Below are 26,331 nucleotides of genomic sequence, written 5' to 3'. Positions count from 1 at the left end.
CACATGCATTTTGAAGAATGGTTCCGCACACAAATCTACATCAGTAATGTGTGAAACTATGTAAATTTTAATGTCACTCAAGCATTTTCCTTTAAAAATAAATCCATCTCTAGGTGAATATTATTTTGCAATGTGTATCTTCTAAATCATGTGTTTTTCCTCCTTTCTTGTCCGTGTGAGTCATACAGAAAAAACTTCAAGCAATGTATGTGAAGTTAGCCAGGTTCAGGCAAAATTTTAAGGGAGAAAATGAATTTCATTCACAAAAGCAATCAATCAGCTCCACTCATTTCGCAGCCATTTTTGTCTTGTCTAATGTACTGTAAGATACAGAGCCGTAAACGGATTGAAGTCCTCATTTCGCAGCCATTTTTGTCTTGTCTAATGTACTGTAAGATACAGAGCCGTAAACGTACGGATTGAAGTCCCTAATTTTCCGTGTATGTATTTTTCAAACATTAAAGCAATGTTTGCTGAGGCTCTCCACTAAGCATAACAGCTTGATATAAGTGGAAAAACAATGATTTACTTAGGGATTAGTGGATCATTAAAGGTATTTAATCATTGCTTTTATATTGTATACATTGTTCTAGGAATATTATCCCATCTCAATCATTTGTTTGAGATAAATAAACGTTTTCAATTTTTTTTTCTTTTTTTAGTATTGATTTTCAGACTTCTCCACGTGCATACTCAAAATACTTTTCTAATGCAGCATGTTTTAAAATCATTCACATTTTTTCTTAGGATACACAATTGCACATATTTATGGAGATGTGCATATGTGTATCCCGAGACATAAAATTTATGGTTTTAGCATATGCCATGTTAGGAGTAGGGGTGCAACTTGATCTGGTTCAAATCGAGAATCAAATCAAACCAATAGTTTTGGGGTGGTTTGATTTGGCTTGGAACAAGTTGTGGTTCAATTCCAGATTACAAAAATAGATAACCGATTAATTTGATTCGATTCTCGGATCAAATTTGCATAGAACCAAACCCCATGCAATAAATATACATATATATATATATACATGGATTAGTATTTTTTGTGTGGATAAACTAATGACTTTTTATGGATAAATTATTGATTATTGTATGAAATTTTATGTTTATTTTATATGTTTGTTTTTTATTAAAATTATTATTTAAAATTTATAAAATATTGACAATCCGTAGAACTGAACTTAACCAAACCGAATTTAGTTTGGTTTGGTTCCAATGGAATTTGTTTAAATTTTGGTTCTTATTTAGTGGAATTGACCTATATTGATTTAATTCCAATTTGACCTCAAAACGAACCAAGGTGGTCCCCTAGTTAGGATAGTATTTTGAGCATGCAACGTGGGGGAGTCAGATTATCATGACTTTATTTTTTTTCCTTCAATTATTTCCCAAGTCTATAAATGGAGGTAAAGTTGTGCCACACTGAAGCAGCGAAAACTGTAGGCCATGGAGTCCCTTCAATGTTTATCATCCACTACTACTATAACCACCATCTTTGCCTTCCTATTCTTTCTCTATATTCTTTTCTCATGGAGAAGAACATCAAATGGTAAAAGTAACAAGGCTCCCAAAGCAGGTGGAGCGTGGCCCATCATCGGTCACCTTCCTATGTTAAGGGGTCACAACCCGCCCCACTTCACACTGGGGGCCATGGCCGACAAGTATGGACCGGCCTTAATGATACAGCTAGGTGTACATCGAGCACTGGTGGTGAGTAGTTGGGAGGTAGCAAAGGAGTGTTTCACTACCAACGACAAGATGTTCGCCACCCGCACAAGCACCATGACCGTGAAGATTATGGGTTACAACCAAGCCATGTTCGGCTTAAGTTCTTATGGGCCGTATTGGCGTGAAGTGCGCAAGATAGCCACTCTTGAGCTTCTCTCGAACCATAGGCTCGAGTTGCTCAAGCATGTACGGACCTCTGAGGTTGACATGTGTATAAGGGAGTTGTACCAATTGTGGGAGAAGAATAACAAAGGTAATGGTGTACCAACGTTGGGTGACATGACACTTAACATTGTTGTTAGGATGGTTGCTGGGAAGCGATATTTTGGGGCTAGAGCTGCATGTGAGGATGAGGAGGAGGCTCAACGATTCCAAAAAGCCATGAGAGATTTTTTTTACTTTATGGGTTTGTTCGTGGTGTCGGACTATATGCCATTGTTGGGGTGGTTGGACGTGCAAGGTCACAAAAAAGCCATGAAGAGAACTATCAAAGAATTGGATGATCTTCTTGAGAGATGGTTACAAGAGCGTCGACAAAACAAATTGTCAAGTAAGGCACAGAGCGATAGAGACTTCATGGACGTGATGCTTTCAACTCTTGGGAATGAAAAGCTCTATGGTTATGAAGCTGATGTCGTTAACAAGGCCACATGCATGGTACGTTATCTCGCTGATTAACAACGAAAAGTATGTATTAAGAGCATGCGTTTTCTTTTTTCTTTTATTTATTTATTATTTTTTTTTTTTGTAATTTTTCATTCCAACTACCAAGCTAGAATCAGTTTAGCTACGAAAATCCTAGAGTATCTCAGTGAACAAGAATTTTCTTCTATTTTTTTATTATTTGGAAAAATGTAAACTAGGATCTCTCTCTCTCTCTCTCTCTTGTTTTCACACATTTTTTGGTTGACTTTGCAGACTCTAATTTTGGGTGGGAGCGATACCACATCGATCACTCTAACATGGGCACTTTCCTTGCTACTAAACAATCGCCACATATTGAAAAAAGCCCAAGATGAGATTGATTTCCATGTTGGAAAGGATAGACCCTTGGATGAAACAGATATAAAGAAACTTATGTACCTGCAAGCCATTGTTAAGGAAACATTGCGCCTATACCCAGCCGCTCCATTGTCTGCACCACATGAGGCCATTGAGGACTGCACCGTAGCTGGCTACCACATCCCTGCAGGCACGCGCTTAATTACAAATCTTTGGAAAATTCAGCGAGACCCACGAGTTTGGTCCAACCCTACCAAGTTCCAACCAGAGAGATTTCTCACTAGCCAAGCGACCATGGATGTTAGGGGACAACATTTCGAATTCATCCCTTTTGGGTCCGGTAGACGAGTATGCCCAGGGATCTCATTCGGCCTCCAAGTGGTGCATTTAACTCTTGCACATTTGTTGCATGCATTTGAGTTTGTGACGCCATCTGATGCAGCAGTGGATATGACCGAGAGTGCCAACCTCACTAATCTCAAAGTAACCCCACTTGACGTCCTAATCACCCCGCGACTCCCTTCAAGACTTTATGAGTGATAAAAGGTATAGAGGTTGTGATACCTGCTATACCTTTATTAGAAATCCTACACCATATGTGAGCTTGATAAATCAATGTAGCATGTAATAGCATAAATTATCTTATGTAGGGCTGCTGGCTTGATTGCTTCGATACAGATGACTGTGGCCTGTGGGTTGCATTACCCTTCATTGTAGCCTTTTTTTTTTTTTTGTGAGTTGTTGTCAATCCTTGATCAGGATAGGAGTGGTAAGCTTTACCGTAGGTTGTATGGCTGGTTTGGGTCTGCCTAAACCCCGATAACTTTTCAAATAAGTGAATAAATTATCATATCTCTAACGAGAACAATATGTGCTTATGAAGTACCACTGGAGGTTTTAGGGTTGTTGATCTATCCGATTTGACCCAATACTCTTAATCTATTCTGATCCAATAACTTACGAGCCTAACCAAGAATTTTAGTTTCAATAAGAACCTGATCCCAAAAAGGTTAAATAAGTTTTTCTTATAAAATAAACATGTGTAACATTGTCTTTTTGTTAAATCAAATTATAGATATCAATATTTACCATAATGTAATCTGGCTCGTATTACATTAATGAAGATTCTTAATTAAGGAAGGTTTTAATAAAACTGCCCTTAAACAAGTTTTCCTTTTAAAATAACAAGAACTTCATGTCCAAGTTGGGAGGCTTTTTTAATAATTTGCCTTCAAATAAGTTGTTGAATTAGCGAAGTTTTTTCATAGAAAAACATCCATTCACATGTGACATCCAAAAACATAATCAAGATGCCACATGTATAGCACAAAATTTTAAGAACTTAAAAAAAAAGTCATTTCCATTGGTGGATTTTTTTTTTTTTTTTTTAATTTTAAATTTGGAATTTGGTGGACAGTAATTTTCAACATCTTAGATCAAGATTAAAAATGTTTTTGTTTTTTATTGACTTTTTTTAGGGCTCTCTCCCATGCTCGTTCATGGGAGAGAATACATATAATTTTTTTTTTTTTTGTTTTTGTTTTAATTCTAATATATGCCATGAACTCTAGGGGCTCAGGTGTTATTTTTCGAATATGACAACCCATGTGGATTCAATGACCCTTGGGAGAGATTATTTGCTTACTGAGTTTTCCTCACCATGCTCACAAGCTCTCCATTACACGCCACATCAAACCTAACAAGGGTAGTTTTGTAAATTAGGGATGCCATTATGTTGGTCCCAGAGCTTGTGAGCACTGTCAATAAAAACTTATGAGAAAAAAAAAAATCAACTCTAAATAAGATTTGAAATCTTATTAAATTAGTCTATATATGTATATTTGATGACGAGAGCATCCAAACCATGTAAACCTGAGTAGGGGTTGAGGAATTGGCCTCTTATTAGAGCATATCTCACCCACATCCTCCAGGTACATGTGATACCCGACAAAACTTGTATGTGTGGGTTACTTCTTTTATATTACCTCAACTTCTTTTGCAAAACTTTTATATTACCTCAACTTCTTTTGCAAAACTTTTGGGGATTTGGATTGCTAATGTGATAATCTATGGTGAAGAGATCATTTTCAACAAAAATCAGCCTAATCTAAAACTTTTAACCCCATCAAAAATGATTTACAAATTAACGGCAGAAAATCGATAATTCAAAATTTTAAATCACTTTTGATGGGATTAGAAATTTTATACTGGGTTGATTTTTTATGAGCATGATCCCCTCACCATAAATATTTTCTTTATCAAAATGCAGTCAAATCCGAAACTTTAAAGTCTTATATGATAAATTCTATCTCCCAATGAAATTTCTAACCCCATCAAGAGTGGTTTGTAATTAACGGTAAACAATCGACGGTCCACAATTCTAAATCACTTTTGATGGGATAGAAAATTTCATATTGGACTGATTTTTAAATGTTTAGCGATCATCCTCACTAAAAATCAGTCCAATCCGAAAATTTTAAGTTTTATAGGACAATTTTATTTTTCAACGTTATCTTGCTAATATTATGTCCAACGTTACCTTGTACATATATGATTTGGGTTTGGTGCAAAGTGTTGAAAGAGGATGAGAAGCCCCAAAACTTAAAATTAAATTTTAATGATGAAAAATTATTTTTTCGAAGTTCTTAGAGTTAGAAGTTTGTGGCATGGATCTTGTTTTTGGATGCCATATCTGAGCTCAAGACCCAGTCTAAGTATTGAAATCTTACTGAGTTAATCAGGGTAGACTAACGCTTTTTTTAAATGGCCAATGATGTAATAGTTCCGGTAGTAAGTTAAGATATAACTATCTTAACGGACAGCCCTAAGATTGGGGATAAGATGGCGCGAACGCAATTCGAGGACAGTTTGAGCTGAGATATGTAAAGATGGTCCAGAGATTGATGAGGGATGGAAAATAAAAGAAATACAAGTTTGAGAGGGAGGAGAAACAGAGATGCAAGGTCTCCAACACCACCGACAGCAGTTAGCAGCTCTACTCTCTGTAGCTCTCCCCAAAGAAGACTCCACTACCTCATCTTCCTCCAACGAAGAAGACGATTCCACTCGACTCGGAGCCATTAACTCACTTCACCGAGCGATTCTCTACCCTCCTAACGCGTTGCTTGTCGCCCATTCTTCCTCTTTCCTCTCTCAGGGTTTCTCTCAACTTCTCTCAGACAAGTAAGCTCTGTTCTTCTTCTTTTTAATCAAATTGAAATTAAAGTTCCTTTGTACTTGGTTTCAGTTTTTGGAATTTGGATTCACAAATCACAAGAACTGCTTGAATTTGGTTTATAGTTTGTTTTTTTAGGGAAATTTTAGGAAATTGGATTAAACTCAAACCCTTGATTTTGTATGTTAAACTTCGATGATGATGGATTAGCTTTTGAAACTTACATCCCAGGCTGTACTCGGTGAGGCGGGCAGCCACAATTGCCTACGGGGCTCTCTGTGCCATAGTTTGTTCCAGCCCGATAACATCAAATGGAAGGCAAAATCACGCAATAACTGGAAATTTAGTTGATAGGTTTATCAATTGGGCTTTGCCTCAGCTAAGGGAAGTTGTCGGGGGAGATGGGTCGGTTGAATTGGCCCTGGAAGGCCTCCGAGAGTTTCTTAATATTGGAGATGCAAATGGAATCGAAAGATATGTTTTACCAATTCTCAAAGCGTGTCAAGAACTTCTCGAGAATGAGAGAACCTCCTTGAACTTACTTCACCAACTTCTTGGTGTCTTAACTTTAATTTCATTAAAGTTTGGTAGATTTTTTCAGCCTCATTTTGTGGACATTGTTGATGTGTTACTTGGATGGGCATTGGTACCAGAACTTAACGAATCAGATCGATCCGTTATAATGGATAGTTTCTTGCAGTTTAGGAAACATTGGTTGAGTAATCTTCAGTTTTCATTGGGATTGTTGTCGAAGTTTTTGGGTGACATGGACGTTCTACTTCAAGATGGAAGTCCTGGAACCCCACAACAGTTTCGGAGATTGCTTGCTTTGTTATCCTGTTTTTTGACTGTTTTGCGAGTTACAGCTACGGAAATGCTTGAAATGAATTTACTTGAACAAATTAGGGAACCCCTCACTGTGATGCTTCCTCAATTGTTGATTTGTCTCTCCATCGTTGGAAAGAAATTTGGGTGGTCGAAATGGATTGGAGAATCGTGGAAATGTTTGACTCTCTTGGCCGAAATTCTGTGTGAAAAGTTTTCTACTTTTTATTCAGTTGCTATTGATATCTTATTTCAAAGCTTGATCAAGGAGAGTGCCACCCGACCAATAAAGGTTCCATCTTTTCAGATTCATGGGGTGCTGAAAACTAATCTTCAGTTACTATCTCTACAAAAGCTCAGCATCCTCCCATCATCTGTGCAGAAAATTCTGCAATTTGAGTCTCCGATATCTCAGCTGCGTTTGCATCCGAATCACGTTGTGACAGGAAGTTGCGCTGCCACTTACCTTTTCTTGCTTCAGCATGGGAATGGTGAAGTTGTTGGACAAGCGATGTCCTCGCTGATTGAAGAGCTAGAGTTATTAAAGGGTCTGATTGGAAAAAAATTGGATCGGGAAGATCTGACCAATGAAACAAATGGTTATAAACCATATTCGAAGCTTGAGTTATTCGCATTAGTTAAATTTGATTTGAAAGTCTTGTTAAGTTGTGTATCCTTGGGTGTTGGTGAAAGTTTGCTGGGTCAGCTGGACATTACTGTTTCCTACAATCAGAGGTCAATGAAATTGGTGTCTTTTATTCTTGAAAAACTGAATCCTTTTGACTTCCCTATTCAAGAGTTCATGGAGTTACAAGTCAATGTTGTGAGGACACTGATCAAGCTCAGTGAAGTTGAATTCTTAAGCAAACTCACCATAGCAAAACATTCAAACACGTTGGCTCCTATTGATATTGTTGCTGAAAAACTCTTGGGTCGGAATGATTTCAAGAATGAGCTTTCTGTTTTAATTATTGAGTATTTGAGGAAGTACAGCTTACTCCTTATTAAATCTCTTCATGCTTCTTCTCCTCTCACAGTTAAATTAGAAGCCCTGCAATGGGTTCGTAGTTTCTCCGAGGTTGTTATAACTGTGATTTGGGATCCGAAATCGATCAATTATTATTTTGATGCGTGTGGTTGTATTGGTATTGGCCGTAATTTGATTTCTGCAGTCTTGGAGGCAGCTTCAGATAGGGAGATGAAAGTGAGGTCTCATGTTGCATCTCTCTTGGAACTTCTTCTGCAGGCAAGGCTTATTCATCCCGAACACTTGTACACCATCTCAGAAGTTGTCCTTGACAGACTTGGTGATCCGGATATTTCAATTAAAAATGCATTTGTGAAGGTTCTTTCTCTTGTCTTGCCTGCCACAATTTGTGCACGTGGTCTGTTTGATAATGAAGTGGGTACCACCACTTGTAGGCCTGCCATTCTTAGGTTGGGCAATAGATCTTTCCTGCACTGGAAACAAGTGTTTGTGCTCAAGCAATTACCTCAGAAACTTCATTCACAGCAACTTGTTACCATTTTGAGTTACATCTCACAGAGATGGAAGGCACCCACCCTTTCTTCTTGGATTCAACGCCTCATTTACAGCTGTCATGGTAAAAAGGACTTCATAGAAGAAACCGGAAAGCTTGGTACTGATGGGCTATGGATGGACCTAAAAGTAGAGGGAAATATGCTCAATAAAATTTGCTCAGTAAACAACCTGGCCGCTGCGTGGTGGTCCATACATGAAGCGGCTCGTTACTGCATTACCATCCGCCTTCGAACCAATCTTGGCGGCCCCACACAAACTTTCGCCGCCTTTGAGCGCATGCTTTTGGACATAGCTCACATGCTGCAACTGGAATCAGAGCAAAATGATGGTAATTTGAATATTGGTTCATCTGGTGCTCATTTGTTACCAATGCGGCTACTATTAGATTTTGTTGAGGCCCTAAAGAAAAACGTATATAATGCTTATGATGGGTCTTCTGTTTTACCGTGCGCTACCCGGCAGAGTTCCTTGTTCTTTCGGGCAAATAAGAAGGTCTGCGAGGAGTGGTTTTCTCGTATATGTGAGCCAATGATGAATGCGGGAATGGCACTGCAGTGTCAAGCTGCTACATTTCATTACTGTGCATTGCGCTTGCAAGAACTTCAGAATCTAGTTGCATCAGCTTTGAACGACAAATCTCGGGGACAGATAGCTGAGAATCTTCATCATATGAGAGGTAGATTTTCAGGAGACATCATGAGGGTTTTACGGCATGCGGCCTTGGCTTTGTGCAGGAGTCATGAACCTCAAGGCTTAATTGGTCTCCGAAATTGGGTTTCTATGACATTCTCTTCCTTGTTTTTGGAGGAAATCCAGGTTATAGGTCACACTGGGATTCTTGGACCTTTTTCATGGATCACGGGGCTTGTATATCAGGCACAAGGCCAGTATGAAAGGGCTGCTGCTCACTTTTCCCACCTACTTCAAACTGAGGAGGCACTCAGTTCAATGGGTTCGGATGGCATACAGTTTGCTATTGCACGTGTCATTGATAGTTATACTGCACTTTCTGATTGGAAATCTCTAGAATCTTGGCTATTGGAGTTGCAAGCACTTCGAGCTAAACATGCGGGTAAGAGTTATTCTGGTGCTTTAACTACGACTGGCAATGAAATAAATGCTGTTCATGCCTTGGCCCGCTTTGATGAGGGAGATATTCAGGGTGCATGGGCCTACCTTGATTTGACACCCAAAAGCAGCAATAAACCCACCCTTGATCCAAAACTGGCATTGCAGAGGAGTGAGCAGATGCTTTTGCAGGCAATGCTTCTTCAAAGTGAGGGGAAGATAGATAAATTGCCACACGAAATAGAGAAGTCCAAGTCGATGTTGGATGAAGTCTTGTCAGTTCTTCCCCTTGATGGATTAACCGAGGCAGCAGCATATGCCACGCAGTTGCACTGCCTGTTTGCTTTCGACGAGGGCTATAAACGAAGGGGCAACCAAGATGGATCAAAACAACTCGAGACAATTCTAAGTTCATATAGTCAAGTAGTGCAGTCTCCAATTAGTAGAGTTCATCAAGATTGTAACCTGTGGCTTAAGGTTTTTCGTGTATATCGTACTGTGCTCCCAATTTCTCCCATAACTCTGCAGCTTTGTTTGAAATTAATCAGTCTAGCTCGTAAGCAGAAAAATTTAATGATGGCACACCGTTTGAGTCTTTATCTAAGTGATCAACTCTCAAGTTTCTCTGAAGAGAGGTATCATGGTTTACTTTCTGAAAATTTGCAGTATGAGGGTATCCTGTTGATGCATGCCGAAAGCAAGTTTGAAGATTCATTAAAAAATCTCTGGTCTTTCGTATGCCCTTTTATGCTGTCTCCAATAACATCGGTTTCTGACATTGCTGAGAATAATTTAAGGGCAAAGGCATGCTTGAAACTCTCAGCTTGGCTAAGACTGAATTATTCAGATACGAATTTAGAAAATGTTGTTTTCAAGATGCTTGATGATTTCAACACTTCCAATGATTTAACTTCCAAGCCAAGCTTCAGTCTCATTCTTGAAGAAATTATTGGTACGTCTACAAAATTGTCTTCACGTCTCTGTCCCACTATGGGTAAGTCATGGCTTTCTTATGCATCTTGGTGTTACAGTCAAGCTAGGCAGTCCCTCTCTGCACCAGATGATACTGTTCTCCAGTCATGTTCTTTGTCTCCCATTCTTCTTCCAGAAGTTCTACCTGATAGATTTCATTTAACCAATGAAGAGATATCAAGAGTGGAAACTATAATCGTAGAGCTTTTTCAGAAGAAGAGAGATGCCGAGAATACAGACGGTACAGGTGGAGAATGGATTGTCTGGTCTGATTCTGGAGAACTTCTGCGAAATGAGAATCTGGTGAAGGATTTGGTTCATCAGGTAGTAAATGTAATTGAAGCCACAGCTGGAGCACCTGGAGTAGAAGATTCTGTTGGTGAATGCCCCTCTGCTATGCTAACTTCTCAGTTGCTGATGTCTTTCCTCCGTGCGGATGCTGGCCTAGAGAAAACCAGCATTTTATCTTCAGTTAATGAATTGGTTGATGTCTGGTGGTTATTAAGGCAGAGAAGGGTTTCACTCTTTGGACATGCAGCTCATGGTTTCATGCAATACCTTTCATATTCATCTTCCAAGCTTTGGGAGGGCAACTTGACTAGCTCTGATTTTGATTCTGTGAAGCAAAAGACTGAAAGTTACACTCTCAGGGCTACGTTATATGTCCTAAATATTCTTCTTAACTATGGAGTGGAATTAAGAGAGACACTAGAAGCTGGTCTTTCAACAGTTCCGTTGTTGCCATGGCAGGTGTGGTATATTTGTTTGTAGCCATAAAAGCCTAATATAGTATTCTTTCAACCAAACTCAAGTAGTTTAGTTTAAGTCTGTCTACCATCTTTTTGTAGGTAATAACACCGCAACTGTTTGCTCGGTTAAGTTCTCATCCTGAACAAGTAGTTCGAAAGCAACTAGAGGGCTTGCTGATGATGCTGGCCAGGCTATCTCCTTGTTCCATAGTCTATCCTACACTAGTTGATATAAATGCTTATGAAGGGGAGCCTTTGGAGGAGCTTCAGCACATACTGGGGTGTTTGGTAATGCATCCATCTTCAAAAAGTTGTTTAACATTGGTGGTGTGCCTTTACTATATACTATAAACTTTATATTGTCTTTTTGTGCCAGTCATTTAGGGTAAAAGTTGAATGCAAAGTTGCTTAGGATGTTAGCTTTGTTTTCAGCATTGGTGATATTTTTATTTGACTAATCCAGTTTTTGGTGTTCATATTATGTAGTTGGGACCTTGTGTTTCATTTATTGTATTCAATATATCAGTCTTCTGATTTGGTGCGGTGATGTTTATTTATTCATTCTGTTTGTCTGAGTGGCTTTGGAGCTTGCTGACATCTTCATTCATCATAAACTATGGGCCTCTTGTCACACGGGTTGATAATTATTCCATGTTCATGGCTTCATCTCGTGTGACTCTCTCTCTCTTCTTTTTTTTTTTTAACTTCTAGCTCTGTTAGTTGCTTTACCCATAAACAAGTGTAGTAAGTTTCTTTAATTATTTTTTTAATAAATAGTTCGGAGTACAGCTAGAGCTGAACTGAGGTTGCCACCATTGAGAACTTGAAAGATATGATCAGTCAGATACGAGTGGACCTACCTACTATAAGCATATGGTTATTCAAGGAATTTCCTCTCTCATTACAAACCGATTCCCATATAAAGATACTATCTTCGAAGGAATCTGTTGGATGAAATTGAAAGAATGGATAGAAAGGAAGATACATTTCTACATACTTGCCATAGGAATATTTAATTCAGTCAGATATTTTGTTTCTAGCTATTATTTATATTTAATGTCTATCAGTTTATCTAAATTTATTCATAATAAGAAAATATCAGCTTATCTAAATACATTACTTTTATATTGTATACTCATTATGAGCTAACGTATCGTATCCCCTCATAGAAAAATAATCCTCTGGTCCTTAACCCCATTTACCATTTATTGTGGAACTTGGATGAGAGTGGAAAAATAGGATTTTTGAAGGAGAAGGAGCATTCCTTGCAAGAGGTCCTTCTGTCCGTAGTGGGGTCATATTCTTCTGGAGCAATATCTTGAAAAGGAATTCAGAGGGGTCTTCTTTGAGGATTTTTTATTAGGTATAATCTATTATGTACAACTTGAGAGTATTGTAGCTAACCCTTGCTTGCCTGGCAAAATCTTTGTGAAACCACTTTGGCCTCTATTTTTCTTTATTGATTACTAAGAGCTTTACCTATAAAAGTTGTAAAAAAGTGTCGATGTATTGGGTTTGTGGGAGTTTGCATGTTTGACATTCCATACACTTGTTTGATGCTAACCCACATGTCTCTGTCTTTGCTATCAGGATTACTGGGGTCCAGGATATGTATCATCCTTGACTTTGCTTGAGTCAGCCTGATTCAGTTTCGACTCAGTATTCAACTCATTTTTTACACAAGTTGGACTTAGCAATGCCTTTGTCTCTCTTTTGTCTCACATTTACTTGGTTCAGATTGTCTGAGTCAACTCGGGTTTGGCATTGGACGATCTGAACTCGTCCTTGGACTGAAACCTTGTTTGTTCTTGTTGTAACTTGCTTACTTTTGATGTATGATATATATAAATAGTTGATTATCTTAAATTATATATATTTTTGATCTATAATTTGTTTGTTTAATTAGGAATAGGAGAATATTGTAATGTGTTTTTTGTAAAATGCAGGGAAAACTTTACCCAAGATTAATTGAAGATGTTCAGCTCATGATAAATCAGCTAGGAAATGTAACCGTTCTTTGGGAGGAACTGTGGCTTAGCACACTTCACGATCTCCACACAGGTGGCCCTATCATGTTTATAAACATCAAATCTTGCAAAAATATCATGGTTATTTGTTATATGGCTAGTTGGGCCTTTTTTTTTTGGCTTGTTCTCGTATCTAAAGCATTGTTCTGAATTTCTTCTGAACCCAGATGTCTTAAGGCGCATAAATATGCTAAAAGAAGAAGCTGCTCGGATTGCAGAGAATGTCACACTTAGTCATAGTGAGAAGAATAAGATAAACGCTGCAAAATACTCAGCCATGATGGCACCCATTGTTGTGGCCTTGGAGCGCCGTTTAACTTCCACTTCTCGTAAACCTGAAACTCCTCATGAGATCTGGTTCCATAGGGAGTACGGTGAACAATTGAAGTCTGCCATTCTTACCTTCAAGACTCCTCCACCATCTGCAGCGGTACTCGGTGATGTGTGGCGACCCTTTGACAGTATTGCAGCTTCTTTAGCAATTTATCAGAGGAAACCATCAATTTCTTTGGGTGATGTTGCCCCACAGCTTTCCCTGTTGTCATCTTCTGATGTTCCAATGCCCGGTCTTGAAAAGCAAATCACGATACCTGAATCTGCTGGTGGTCCTTTTACTGATCTCCATAAAACTGTCACAATTGCTTCCTTTTGTGAACAGGTTACCATCTTATCAACCAAGACCAAACCTAAGAAACTTGCTATAATGGGCTCAGATGGTCAAAAGTATACATATCTCCTGAAAGGGCGAGAGGATCTGCGTCTGGATGCCAGAATTATGCAGCTTTTGCAAGCAATTAATGGGTTTCTGCATTCGTCCCCTGATACTTATAGTCATTCTCTTGCAATTCGTTATTATTCCGTGACTCCAATCAGCGGCCGGGCTGGCCTTATTCAGTGGGTAGACAATGTAATAAGCATATATAGTATCTTCAAATCTTGGCAAAACCGTGTTTGGTCAGCACAGCTCTCTGCAATGGGCACTGGAAATACAGACACTGCAGTCCCTCCACCTGTTCCTAGGCCAAGTGATATGTTCTATGGAAAAATTATACCTGCACTCAAAGAGAAAGGCATACGAAAAGTAATCTCGCGAAGAGACTGGCCCCATGAAGTCAAGAGAAAAGTTCTTCTGGATCTTATGAAAGAGACTCCTAGACAACTTCTCCATCAAGAAATTTGGTGTGCTAGCGAAGGATTCAAAGCCTTCAGCTCAAAATTGAAGAGGTACTCTATGCCCTCCCCACTAAACTTGTGAATTCTCTTCCCTTTTGTGCCTTTATCTTACTAGACACCAAAAGCATAATTTTATATATGCACATGGAAGGCTATATTATCTTGTCTTAAAATTTTGAAATTCTGCCTTTTGATCCATCCCTCTTTCTGTTGGCCACTGTTATTTTTCCTCCTTCCTCACTTTTGTCAATCTGCACTCCTATTTTGATCATTACGCATTAATCCCAAGGTGATCTTTATATATATAAACAACATACTCACGAGCTATGCTTTATGGAACTGAATGTTGGATAGTCTAGAACATAGTCACCAAGTCAGGGTTTGAGAATTAGTTGACAATGGAAAATTTAGTAAAATCAGGAAAAAGTTGAAAAAAGAGAGGAAAAAATTGAGTTAGGGTTGTGTGATCATTCCTAAGAGGCAGTGTTATCATTATTATATCATCAAATCCCATACTAAATTGCATTAATAAATCATCAAACCCCATATTGTCATCCATGCATCTACTACAAATAACCATAGGTTCTCAATATATTCAAGTTTTATATTGTTCTTAATGTAAAAAGATCACTATCATGAGTCCAAGTTCAAATTTATCATCTGGTCAAAATCAATGTTATCCTCATTTGCATCGTCATTATCTACCACTTTATCAGTAAAATGGTCACCATCATCTTCATCAAGGCCATCTTTCTTTTTTCCTGATTTAATTGTAAAGTTTGTAATTTAATTGTGAAGTTTGTGATTTAATATCAAAATCCGTGCCTTAATGAAAGTGTCGCAATTAAATTGTGACTGAATCGGTAAAGAAAAAAGCCACGATTTAATTGCAATCTTTTCAATAAGTCAGAGAATTTGGTGACTATGGTCAAGAAGTTTCATGTAAATAAATTTACACAAGATTAGTTTAGTTGACCCAAATCCTTGGGATGAGGCTTGCTGTTGTTAAGATGCAGTCTTTTCCGTACATATTTGAGGCTATTGCCTCAATGCTATGAGCCTATGCCTCGCGTTGAGGTGTACCCCATTTTTGCCTCATGTATATAGCCTTTTGAACATGTCAATTATACCACTTCAAATGAATTAATGTGTGTATGAATGACTTGAATAGTTTTTGGAACTGCATGATATATTTACCTGAGTTTTGACTTTTCATGATGGTATATCTCTCACTTCAGTTTGCTGGAAACGGTATAAGTGCATTGGTTTCTTGCTTACATAATTGTGAACTATTTGATCTTTTGTTTTTTTTTCACTTGCAGGTTTTCAGGGAGTGTAGCAGCCATGAGCATGGTAGGCCACATTTTGGGTCTAGGGGATAGACATTTGGATAATGTTCTCATGGATTTCTGTAGTGGGGATGTCGTGCATATAGATTACAATGTGTGTTTTGATAAAGGGCAAAGACTAAAGATTCCTGAGATTGTCCCCTTCCGCCTAACCCAGACAATTGAAGCTGCTTTAGGATTGACTGGAATTGAGGGTACCTTCAGAGCCAATTGTGAAGCAGTTGTTGGTGTTTTGAGGAAGAACAAAGACATAATCTTAATGTTGTTAGATGTATTTGTTTGGGATCCATTAGTAGAGTGGACACGTGGTGATAACCATGATGAGGCAGCAATAGGTGGTGAGGAAAGAAAGGGCATGGAGTTGGCAGTTAGCTTGAGTTTGTTTGCATCTCGAGTGCAAGAAATTCGTGTTCCGTTACAGGTATGTTGTGAATTAAGGTTTTTTTTTCTGAGAGAGAGAGAGAGAAGTGGGTGAAAATGGTTTTTGCAATATTACCACAGACGAACTTTACCAACTGTCCGAGCTGGCATATTCATTTTTGCAATGTTTTCGTAGAATTCCATAAACCTCCACATGTTTCAACTTCTGGAGGGAATGAAATGTCTGTTAGAAGTATGGTTTCTCATTTCTCTCACATTTAACATCAGAGAACACACCTTTAAAGGGTCAAGCATTCTTGTTTGGCAAACAAGATAAACCTCTGGAAACCCTTCCTTTACCTATAATTTTACTCCTGTCCTCTTGAAACAATGGACCGGCCCTGCTGATATAGCCAGTAGTTCAGAAATGCTAAAACGACAGACTTGGCTGAATGCACTTTTCTTTTCTTGTGGCATTAGTCTTCACCTTTTATACTAATGAGGTAAAAGGATGAATAAAAGAGAAGAGAAATATGGAGTGTATAATTTCAATTTATGCGGAAGTTATTCAATGATGCAATACTTGACTTCTTTAAACCTTGAATCAGGAACATCATGATCTTTTGTTGGATACATTACCTGCTGTTGAATCCGCACTCGAGGTACGGAGATATACTTCCCAATGTTTTGAATTTCTGTGTTCTATATTTACTAATTATGTTTAATTTGGAACATTTTCAACTGTGGGCTTGTATATATGACAGAGGTTTTTAGAAGTCCTAAATCAATATGAGGTGGTTTCTGCCATTTTCTATCGTGCGGACCAAGAGAGGTCAAGCCTTGTTTTGCGTGAGGCATCTGCAAAGTCAGTTGTTTCTGAAGCAACTTGTAAATCAGAGAAAGTTCATGCCTCTTTTGAAATACAGGCACATGAGTTTGCTCAAGTGAAAACTTTGGCAGCTGAGAAAGCCCAAGAGGCAGCCATGTGGATGGATCAACATGGAAGAGTCCTTGATACTTTACGAAATGATTCAATTTCAGAAATCAATTCATGCATGAATTTGAGTGGCATGGGAGAGGCTTTGTCTCTTACATCTGCTGTCCTGGTGGCTGGAGTGCCATTAACCATTGTCCCTGAGCCCACCCAAGCACAGTGTCATGATATAGATAGGGAGGTTTCTCAGTTCATAGCGGACTTGGATGGTGGATTCTCTTGTGCTGCAAATGCACTCCAGGCATATTCCTTAGCATTGCAAAGAATTCTACCATTGAACTACATCACAACGAGCCCAGTTCATGGTTGGGCACAACTTTTGCAACTATCAGTTAATACCCTTTCCTCAGATATTCTCTCTCTTGCCAGAAGACAAGCTGCTGACATTATTGCAAAGGCACAAGGGGATGATCTTGATTCCATCCAATGGAAGCATAGCGATCTATGTCTTAAGGTGGAGAGATATGTAATAGAGATAAAGAGGGTTGAAGAAGAATGTTCTGAACTGGTGAACTCAATTGGCTCAGAGACCGAAGCAAAAGCTAAGGATCGCCTGATATCTGCTTTCACAAAGTATATGCAATCTGCTGGTTTTTCAAGAAAAGAAGATGACGCGTCGTTTATTCATTTGGGTCAAGTTAAACATAGCATGGCCAGGGATGCAAGATTGCATGGAGAACTGGAAGAGAAGAAGGAGAAGGTATTATCTGTTCTACACATAGCCGCAATTTCTCTGTATAACGAGATTAAAGCTAAGGTACTTGACATCTTAAATGATTCCACTGCGAGAGTTGGTTGGAGACATGCAGAAATTAGTTGTCATTCTGATTCAAATACTATTTTTTCTGAGTTCGAAGAGCAAATAGAGAAATGTATACTTATTGCTGGTTATATTAACGAACTCCGCCAGTTTATTGGCTTGGATTTACCATACGTTACTACGGATATGGACCTTGAAGGGAACTGGGCTTCTAGTTTTCAGGCTAGTTTACTTTCCTGTAGGACCGTGGTTGCTCACATGACTGAAGTTGTTCTCCCGGAGTTGATAAAATCTGTTATTTCATATAATTCGGAAGTTATGGATGCATTCGGATCCCTCTCACAAGTCCGGGGATCCATTGATACAGCACTGGACCAGCTAGTCGAGGTAGAATTAGAGAGGGCCTCCTTGGTAGAGCTTGAACAAAATTACTTTGTGAAGGTTGGACTAATCACAGAACAGCAATCGGCTTTCAAAGAAGCTGCAGTTAAGGGTAGGGATCATCTTTCATGGGAAGAGGCAGAAGAGCTTGCATCACAAGAAGAAGCTTGTAGAGCACAACTGGACCAACTCCATCAAACCTGGAATCAGAAAGACATGCGGACTTCTTCTCTCATAAAGAGGGAAGGTGGTATTAGAAATGCACTGGTTTCTTCTGAACGCTGTTTTCTATCTCTAATTAGTGCTGAGCAAGGAAGGGATCCACACATCTTGAGAAGCAAAGCCCTTTTGGCTGCATTGGTGGAACCCTTTTCGGAGTTGGAGTCTATTGATAAGATGTTGGCCTCTTTTGGTTCCCATGCTGCTTCATATTCGAATGGGTCTTCTAATCTTGTGGATTTGATGAATTCTGGGTACTCTATATCAGAATCAATCTGGAAGTTTTCCAGCTTATTGAACAACCATTCCTTCTTCATTTGGAAAGTGGGTATCATGGACTTCTTTCTTGATTCATGCATACATGACATCGCTTCCTCTGTGGATCACAGTTTAGGATTTGATCAGTTCTACAATATCTTGAAGAGGAAGCTTGAAATGCAGCTTCAACAACACATAGATCGGTACTTGAGGGAACGAGTTGCTCCTGCCCTCTTGTCTCGGTTAGAGAAAGAAAATGAGCATTTGAACCAACTAACTGAGGCACCAAAAGAACTTGTATTTGATCAAGTAAAAAGAGATGTAGGGGCCGTGAAAAAGGTGCAACTCATGCTTGAGGAATATTGTAATGCACATGAGACTGTTAGGGCTGCAAGGTCTGCAGTTTCCCTCATGGAAAGGCAGGTGAGTGAGCTCAAGGAGGCTCTTAGGAAGACAATATTAGAGATTGTTCAGATGGAATGGCTGAATGATGTTTCCTTGCCTTCTCTATGTAAAAACAGAGCGATATCTCAGAATGTTGTTGTATGTGACGATAATTTGTACTCTGTAATTCTAAACCTGAACAGATCTAAATTGTTGGATAATTTACAAGCTGCAATGTCATCCATAGCCAGATCAGTGGAGTGTCTGCAAGCTTGTGAAAGGACTTCTGTGTCAGCAGAAGGGCAGCTTGAAAGGGCCATGGGGTGGGCTTGTGCTGGCCCCAGTTCGAGTGGAAATACCTCGCTTAAGAGTTCAGGAATTCCATCTGAATTCCATGATCATCTAATGAGACGGAAGCAGTTGTTATGGGCAGCTCGAGAACAGGCATCAGATATGATAAGAATCTGCACATCCATATTGGAATTTGAAGCATCTAGAGATGGTATATTCCAAATGCCAGGGGAGGTAGCCCTGGGTATGACTACTGGGGATGGGAGGACGTGGCAGCAATCTTACTTGAATACTCTAACGAGGCTGGATGTTAATTATCATTCTTTTACATGTGAGTTTCCCAGCTTACTCAATGTACCATTTTTTACTGAACTAGTTTCTTTATATATATATATGTATTCCCTTGTTAACAAACTTTTGGGTATGCTTTAATACGTTAGCAATTTTTTTTTTCTTGTTTCTTGCAATTATCAGGTGCCGAACAAGAATGGAAGCTGGCACAAAGCAGCATGGAAGCCGCTGCCAATGCCCTGTTTTCTGCCTCTAACGAACTCTGTATTGCTTCAACCAAAGCCAAGTCAGCTTCAGGTAAATTATACATTTCTTCAATAAAATATATGTATATAAATAAATGCTTTTTGGTATATCTGTATATGTAGTTGAATGTGTAAATGGAAATTTTTTTTCCAGGTGATCTGCAAGACACACTTGTAGCAATGCAGGATTGTGCCTATGAAGCCAGCTTGGCTCTTTCTGCTTTCGGTCGTGTTACAAGGGGCCATACTGCTTTGACTTCTGAATGTGGATCCATGCTTGAAGAGGTATAAATCCACATGCTGTCTGTCATAAGATAACTTCGAAGTGAAGAATACTCATATATATGTTCCGATTGTGATTATCAGTTTAATAATATTATACCTGTGATGTTGTAAAGGTTTTCAAATCCCCAAAGTCCTAATTTCACTTCAATCCAATGATTGTGAGCAACTGGTAACCGTGACTCGTGTAAATTTTGTTTCACATTGAGTGTCCTTAATAATTTCTGAACGCATACTAGGTTAAAAAAATATGACACAATATGAATTAGGGGCAGGACACTTGGCAAAGATTATTGGGCGTAGTAAATTTACAAGATAAATAAATTCATCACAACCACACAATTGCTAAGGCTACGTGAGGTTCGCTAGTCTGTATTGAAGTACAAGCGTTGCACCATCCTTAAGTTTTCATCATGCCCTGAACCTTTATGTTATCAGCACATAGTAGATGAGTTGCTGAAGGTTATTGTCATTTTCATCCAAGTCCTAAAAGGGATTAAGCTAATTGATGAGCAAAGTACACAATTCATTACTCTATTTGATACACTTTTTGAGTTTATTTTTTATTATTATTATTTTGATAGGCATAGAAGAAAATATTATTAAAAAATGTAAGGAAGAGAAAGGGAGGTAAAGATGGCTGCCCAGCTACAAAGGGACCAAAAAGAAACAAAAAAAATGCAGAAAAAAGATACATAAACAACACTTTAAGCATCGCATTATACATCCCATCTAGACATAAAATAGTAGAGGAATGTTACATCGGGCATGGTTGCACTCTCTTTGAAGAACCTACTGTTCCGCTCCAACCAATCACCCCAACAAATGACAATTGGGGTTAAAGACCACATGATTTGTTTTTTGATAGTGTTTTCTTTAACGTGCTAACTTTGGAAAAGAGTGAGCTCATGATGGTGTACATATCTCACAAGCAGGTTATTAAAATTTGATTTCAATGTCTATATTGGTCAACTTGCAAATAGAAATATTTTGATCAATTTAGAAATTAATGTAATTTTCATGGAATGATGGGAATGTCGTGGAAACGACAGATATTGAGGAGATTTCCATTGAAACTTAATGAAATGGTAACACAAACAATGGAACATACTTGTAATCCAAAATAGAATAAATGATCATATGGTGTGTGGAAATGAAGATCAACGGTATTGTGTTGTACGTTTACGCAAGTAATTAAGAGTCTAACAACCATATATATATATATATATATATATATATATATATATATATATATATTAATAATAATATCACATTAAGTACATACACCTTAACATGTAAAATGCTTGCTTAGATGAACAAACTAATAGGTATTACATTCAAATATATTTATATTTGATTTTTTAAATATGAATGTGCTAATATGCTTAGAATACATCAAAATAAGATGATATAGATATGTAAGTCATATTTTGTTTCTAGTAATGAATGAATACTATGTGTTTCTTCCATTAGTGAATGTTATTATTATTTATAATATACAAGTCTTTTTAACAAGCATTTATATTTTTTTCTTTTTTTAAATGCTATCAATCTTTTTAATAAAGAATATTTCAGTAAAATTTTACTCTTTTTGTCCAAAATCTTACATTTTTTACACCTAAAATTTGGTTGTTTGAATCAAAATTCACAGTTCACTGTAATATTTCCCAAAATATATATTAATTTCCACCAAAATATATACAAAAAGATTCGTCGGTTAAATTTTGTGTTAGAGACTTTTGGGGAATAGAACTATTTCAATATGTTTTGTGAAAATATGTCAAAATTTAATATATGCTCACAAGCAATTATTGATTTAAAATGCAATTATTTTATTTTATTTTTTTGCATATTATTTGGTAATATCATTTGTTCTTATCTGTAGGTTTTGGCAATAACTGATGGTCTACATGATGTTCATAGTTTGGGAAAGGAAGCTGCTGCAGTACATAATGTTCTTATGGAAGATCTTTCAAAGGTTTTCCTTCATCTTTTAATCCAAAAAGCTTTTCCAGTCATCTGGTTGTCTTTTTGTTGAAAAATAGATGTTTTCCTCAACCTTGATAACTTGCTAAATTGTTGCATCTCCAAATAACTGCTGAATTAAATGATTTTATCTTTGTGCAGGCAAGCACGATCCTTCTCCCGCTTGAATCAGTGTTATCTAAGGATGTAGCTGCGATGACTGAGGCTATTTCTAGGGACAGAGAGAACACTATGGAAATCCCTCCCATTCATGGACAAGCAATATATCAGTCTTATTGTTTGAGGCTTCGGGAGGCATTTCAATCTGTAAAACCCTTGGTGCCATCACTCACTTTCTCAGTGAAGGAGCTCCATTCGATGTTGACCAGGCTGGCACGAACCGCGAATATCCATGCAGGAAATCTCCATAAAGTAATGTCATTCTTGAAAGCAAAATTTTAAGTTTAATTATAAGGTTCTGGTGTAAAAATACCAATCTAAGCTCATAACAGCTTAGTTTAGTTCATTATGTTTCCGAAAAATGTGTGTACTCCATATGTGTTTTTTTTTTCCTTCTTTTTTCCATCAAAGTCTGTCTTTGCTCTTTTTTGGGTGCTTGTAATCCAAAGATCACAGCAAAACCTGTTATTTTGTCTTCACAGGCACTGGAAGGACTAGGAGAAAGCCAGGCACTAAGATCACAAGAAATAGCTTTGTCAAGGTCAGATCTTCCAGGTGGTGAAGCTTTATTTGATAACAAGGAGAGGGATCTCTTTCCCAGAGCCAACGGAGGAGAAAGCATCCCAGAGTTCCTGGATGTTGCCAGATTTTCTTTGCAAGATGAAGGATGGATTTCTCCTCCTGATAGCATCTACAGTAGCAGCCCAGAGTCTAACACATCCATGGCTGAAACACATCTTCATGAAAATGTCATTTGTCAAACAAATGTGACAGAACAATTTTCAAATGGATTTAATGAAAGGGAGGACCCAGAACAGTCAGAATCACAATATTTGGAGGTCAAGAATGGTGGTACTGAACCTGCAAGTACTATGGTTGATGATCCAACGGAACATTTGCAAGCTCTAACACTATTAGAAGTCAAAGCCATGAATTCCAATGTTATTCCTTTGCATCCTTCAAATGAGGAAAAATCAGAGGAGGTGGAAGAGGATAAAGATGAAAAGACAACATTAGGCCAAGTCAAGGGACAAAGTGGAAATCACGATGATCCTTCTCCAAATGTTGATGGTGCGACTCGAGTCATCAGGGGTAAAATCAAATCCAATTTCTTTCCTGTTACTGGTAGAATATATTACTTTACTACTTCTGCCTTTAAGGTTGTTTCTTCATTGCTATGATGATAAGACCAATAATGATTACAAGTTGTTTCTATACTTCAATTTCATCATACATTTGATAAAATTAAATTCAGAATTAACTCAAGAAAGTTCAATTCAATTCGAAAGTCTGCTAACCTGTGGAATTTTGAAGAATTTTTGGCAAAACATTGAAAAAATGCACTAATTTTTCAGGATATATAAAACAAACATGCCAAAGCCCGTAACTCACTATATAATCATTGAGTGCCCGGTCTTGTGCTCGCTCATGCCGATACTTCAAGCATCTTAGATCCAGGCTTGAAGCACTTATTTATATATAAGACTATAACTAGAGCATACAAATAATACTCAAAGTCAACCTTTGATGTAAACCAAATGTTTTAGGAACTCATTTTTCTTATCAATATTTGTTTCACGCTAGTCACAACTATCTCATATATGTCCTTACTTATGTCAATATATCTATATGGGATACCTTTTACTTTTGTTTTTTTTTTAATAAGTAGAATATTTAAAAAGAAAGCAAAGGAGGGTGGTACAGAAGACCGGCTAGGAAACAAAGCTACAAGCAAAACCACAAACAAGACCCAAGCATCTACTAAATTACACACCGAATCCCATCTCACTGAGAAGTCTTCAAAGAAGAACCCTCTAAATTCTTTGAACACTTTACCCTAAAAAAACAATAAACCCATGATTGACATGATGATACCTGAATGAGTTTCCCTTATTTTCTAAGTAGATGATTAATGGATTCCCTGCTAGTGACAAAAATTATGCCTATAACAATAATTTGGTCCATGTTTAGAATACTGACTAAAGCTTCCGTCCCAGGGCAATAATTTGATAGGCTTTAAAAGGATATAGTTCCTTTCTTAAGCATTGAAATACAAGCAGAAAACATTTTGAAAGTCTTTTCTTATATATAAAACTCCTGTTTATGTATAGGTAAGAATCCTTATGCTTCGTCGGTGCTAAGGCGTGTCAAAATGAAGCTAGATGGCCGAGATATTGAAAACAACAGGTATGATCAATTCCTTCAAAATAAGAAACTTCAATTGCAGATGGTAGAGATTTTTTGAACTGTGGACATTATTGGTACTTTTGCAGGGAAATTGATATTTCAGAGCAAGTAGATTATCTTCTTAAACAAGCTACTAGTTTGGATAATCTGTGTAGCATGTATGAGGGTTGGACACCTTGGATATGAACCTTCTTTTGAAGCTTATGCATTCTATATAGGCCTTGGAAGGTGCAACTCGATACCTTGTGGACACGAAGGTGGCATTCTTAGCTGTTTCCCAGGCTGGCAAGGACATGAAGTTGCCTTCATTTCTCAAGATCCCTCTCTCACAAGAAAGTGAGCCCAAGACGGTTAGGGTGAGAAATTTAAGGGAATCCTCAATCCATCTTCAAACAGTGCTTCTCAAATGGCTTAGTTACAGGCACAACTAGGGGCCATGCTTGGGCGTGGGCGTGAGTGATCTCTGATTTCTTGGCGAAAGACTCCATGGACATCAAGGCAGACTAAGAAATTTGTCCTGTCAGCTAACCAATCCCTGGTTCGCACTGCACCAAGTTTTTGGCATGCAACCTGCTTCAAGGTTGCTTATTCATCATATGGTCCTTTAAGAGAGAGAACCTTCTTGTTCTTCACAGGGTAAGCCTCACAGTCACACTCTGGTCACCTGGCTATGAGGATGTCAATCTTCTTAAGGTGATATCTCATTTTCTTTTATTTTTGGTAGGCAATCAGGTGAAGGCGGTTTTCATTCCAGGTATATACATAGTCCTCTTTATTGGCAGTGAAAGGTCACTCGCTCAAAATAATATAATCGGCTTCCAGGAGAGAATTGCTGGTCCTCAATAAATGGTAGTTAACAGAATAGAATGACACTCGTGAATTGTCCTCCAATATAGATGTTTCATTTTATTTTATTTTTCTGATCCAGTTGGCCATCTAGTTGACTAATCGAGTTGCCAAAGACAATTGTTTTATTTTGTGTATATGTCTTTTCCCTATTTTTATCAACCGATAGTTTTAAACCATGTTGCCAACTTTTCAGTAGACGTGTGAGTTGTGTATTTTTCATTGTATCCCATACTAAAACACACTATTCTCATATGTATTTTTTTTTTTTTTTGCTGAGTGTCCGGGCCAGCTTGCGCGCACCACAACTAATCTCGGGGAGGACTACCACAGCAATCCACCGTCATGGTCCCCCAATTAAATCATGAGAAAAACCCAAGAGGGGATTCGAACTTGTGACGTGCACCTAACCCACACTTCACGTGCTCGCCCTTACCACTTAGGCAACCCATGTGTGGGTTATTCTCATATGTATTAAATCCGGTTTAACCAGTCTCTTTGTTGTCTTTATGCCTTTTTAGCTCCCTATCTCCATTTCAATTGGTGAGTTCAATGATTCAATTGTCAAGATCAATAATTTAAATAATTGACATCAACATTTGTTCAAATCGTTGAGATCAAAATTTTAAAATCATTGATCTCGACAGTTGCACATGAATCATAAATATCAACAATCAAATTATCAAGATTGACCTCGGTGTTTGAATATGAATCATCGTGCTCAACAAATGTAATTGTCAAACTTGACAATTTGATTTGTTGATCTCGACAGTTGGAAGAATCTAATAATTTTTTTTGATTTTGACACACGTGGGCTTGATTTTATGAGTTTGCTGTTTATAAGGGTGAGGGAGCACTAAGAAAGAAAGATTTTACTAATTCAGTTGTAAAGATATCACCCCAAAGCCCAAGGTGCATTTAGAAACATGTCCCTCGCACGTGGTCTGGCAAGCACATCTTTCCTTTTGTTTTTCTAGGATTTTATGAAAGAGTCGTGCTGAAGTAACATTGAAAAGTACATCGATTATCACATTGGTGATGTGGAGGTGCACATATAACAATAGATGCTTT

The 26,331-nt window shown here is 38.0% G+C and overlaps 2 protein-coding genes across 9 annotated transcripts; both read left to right on the top strand.

Annotated features, from left to right (window-relative positions):
- The first annotated feature begins 1,429 nt into the window (after positions 1-1,429).
- On the top strand, positions 1,430-3,486 carry LOC147409020 (cytochrome P450 CYP82D47-like). Its single transcript, XM_086459057.1, has 2 exons — positions 1,430-2,391; positions 2,653-3,486. The coding sequence occupies exons 1-2, from the start codon at positions 1,453-1,455 to the stop codon at positions 3,274-3,276; spliced, it is 1,563 nt and encodes a 520-aa protein (XP_086315183.1). The 5' UTR covers positions 1,430-1,452; the 3' UTR covers positions 3,277-3,486.
- A 2,148-nt stretch (positions 3,487-5,634) lies between these two features.
- On the top strand, positions 5,635-26,041 carry LOC147409019 (uncharacterized). Of its 8 annotated transcripts, none has more exons than XR_015172343.1 (17): positions 5,636-5,919; positions 6,143-11,069; positions 11,168-11,356; positions 13,015-13,129; positions 13,263-14,319; positions 15,591-16,038; positions 16,586-16,639; positions 16,742-19,595; positions 19,739-19,852; positions 19,955-20,085; positions 21,968-22,060; positions 22,210-22,479; positions 22,710-23,319; positions 24,339-24,414; positions 24,501-25,050; positions 25,147-25,263; positions 25,553-26,041. XR_015172343.1 is itself a non-coding variant. In XM_086424648.1 (15 exons), exons 1-15 carry the CDS (start codon positions 5,693-5,695, stop codon positions 24,598-24,600), a joined length of 11,265 nt encoding a protein of 3,754 aa, XP_086280774.1. In that variant the 5' UTR covers positions 5,636-5,692; the 3' UTR covers positions 24,601-25,487. The 8 variants fall into 8 exon arrangements, 1 of the variants encoding a protein (XP_086280774.1); XR_015172342.1 differs by having other exon boundaries at positions 25,541-26,041; XR_015172340.1 differs by having other exon boundaries at positions 25,139-25,263.
- The last annotated feature ends 290 nt before the right edge of the window (positions 26,042-26,331 follow it).

This window comes from Akebia trifoliata, chromosome 2, assembly GCF_017979445.1.
Source record: "Akebia trifoliata isolate Shusen 1 chromosome 2, ASM1797944v1, whole genome shotgun sequence".
NCBI classification, from domain to species: Eukaryota; Viridiplantae; Streptophyta; class Magnoliopsida; order Ranunculales; family Lardizabalaceae; genus Akebia; species Akebia trifoliata.
The sequence above is the reverse complement of the archived record's forward strand: the minus strand, read 5'-3'. Positions and strand labels throughout refer to the sequence as shown.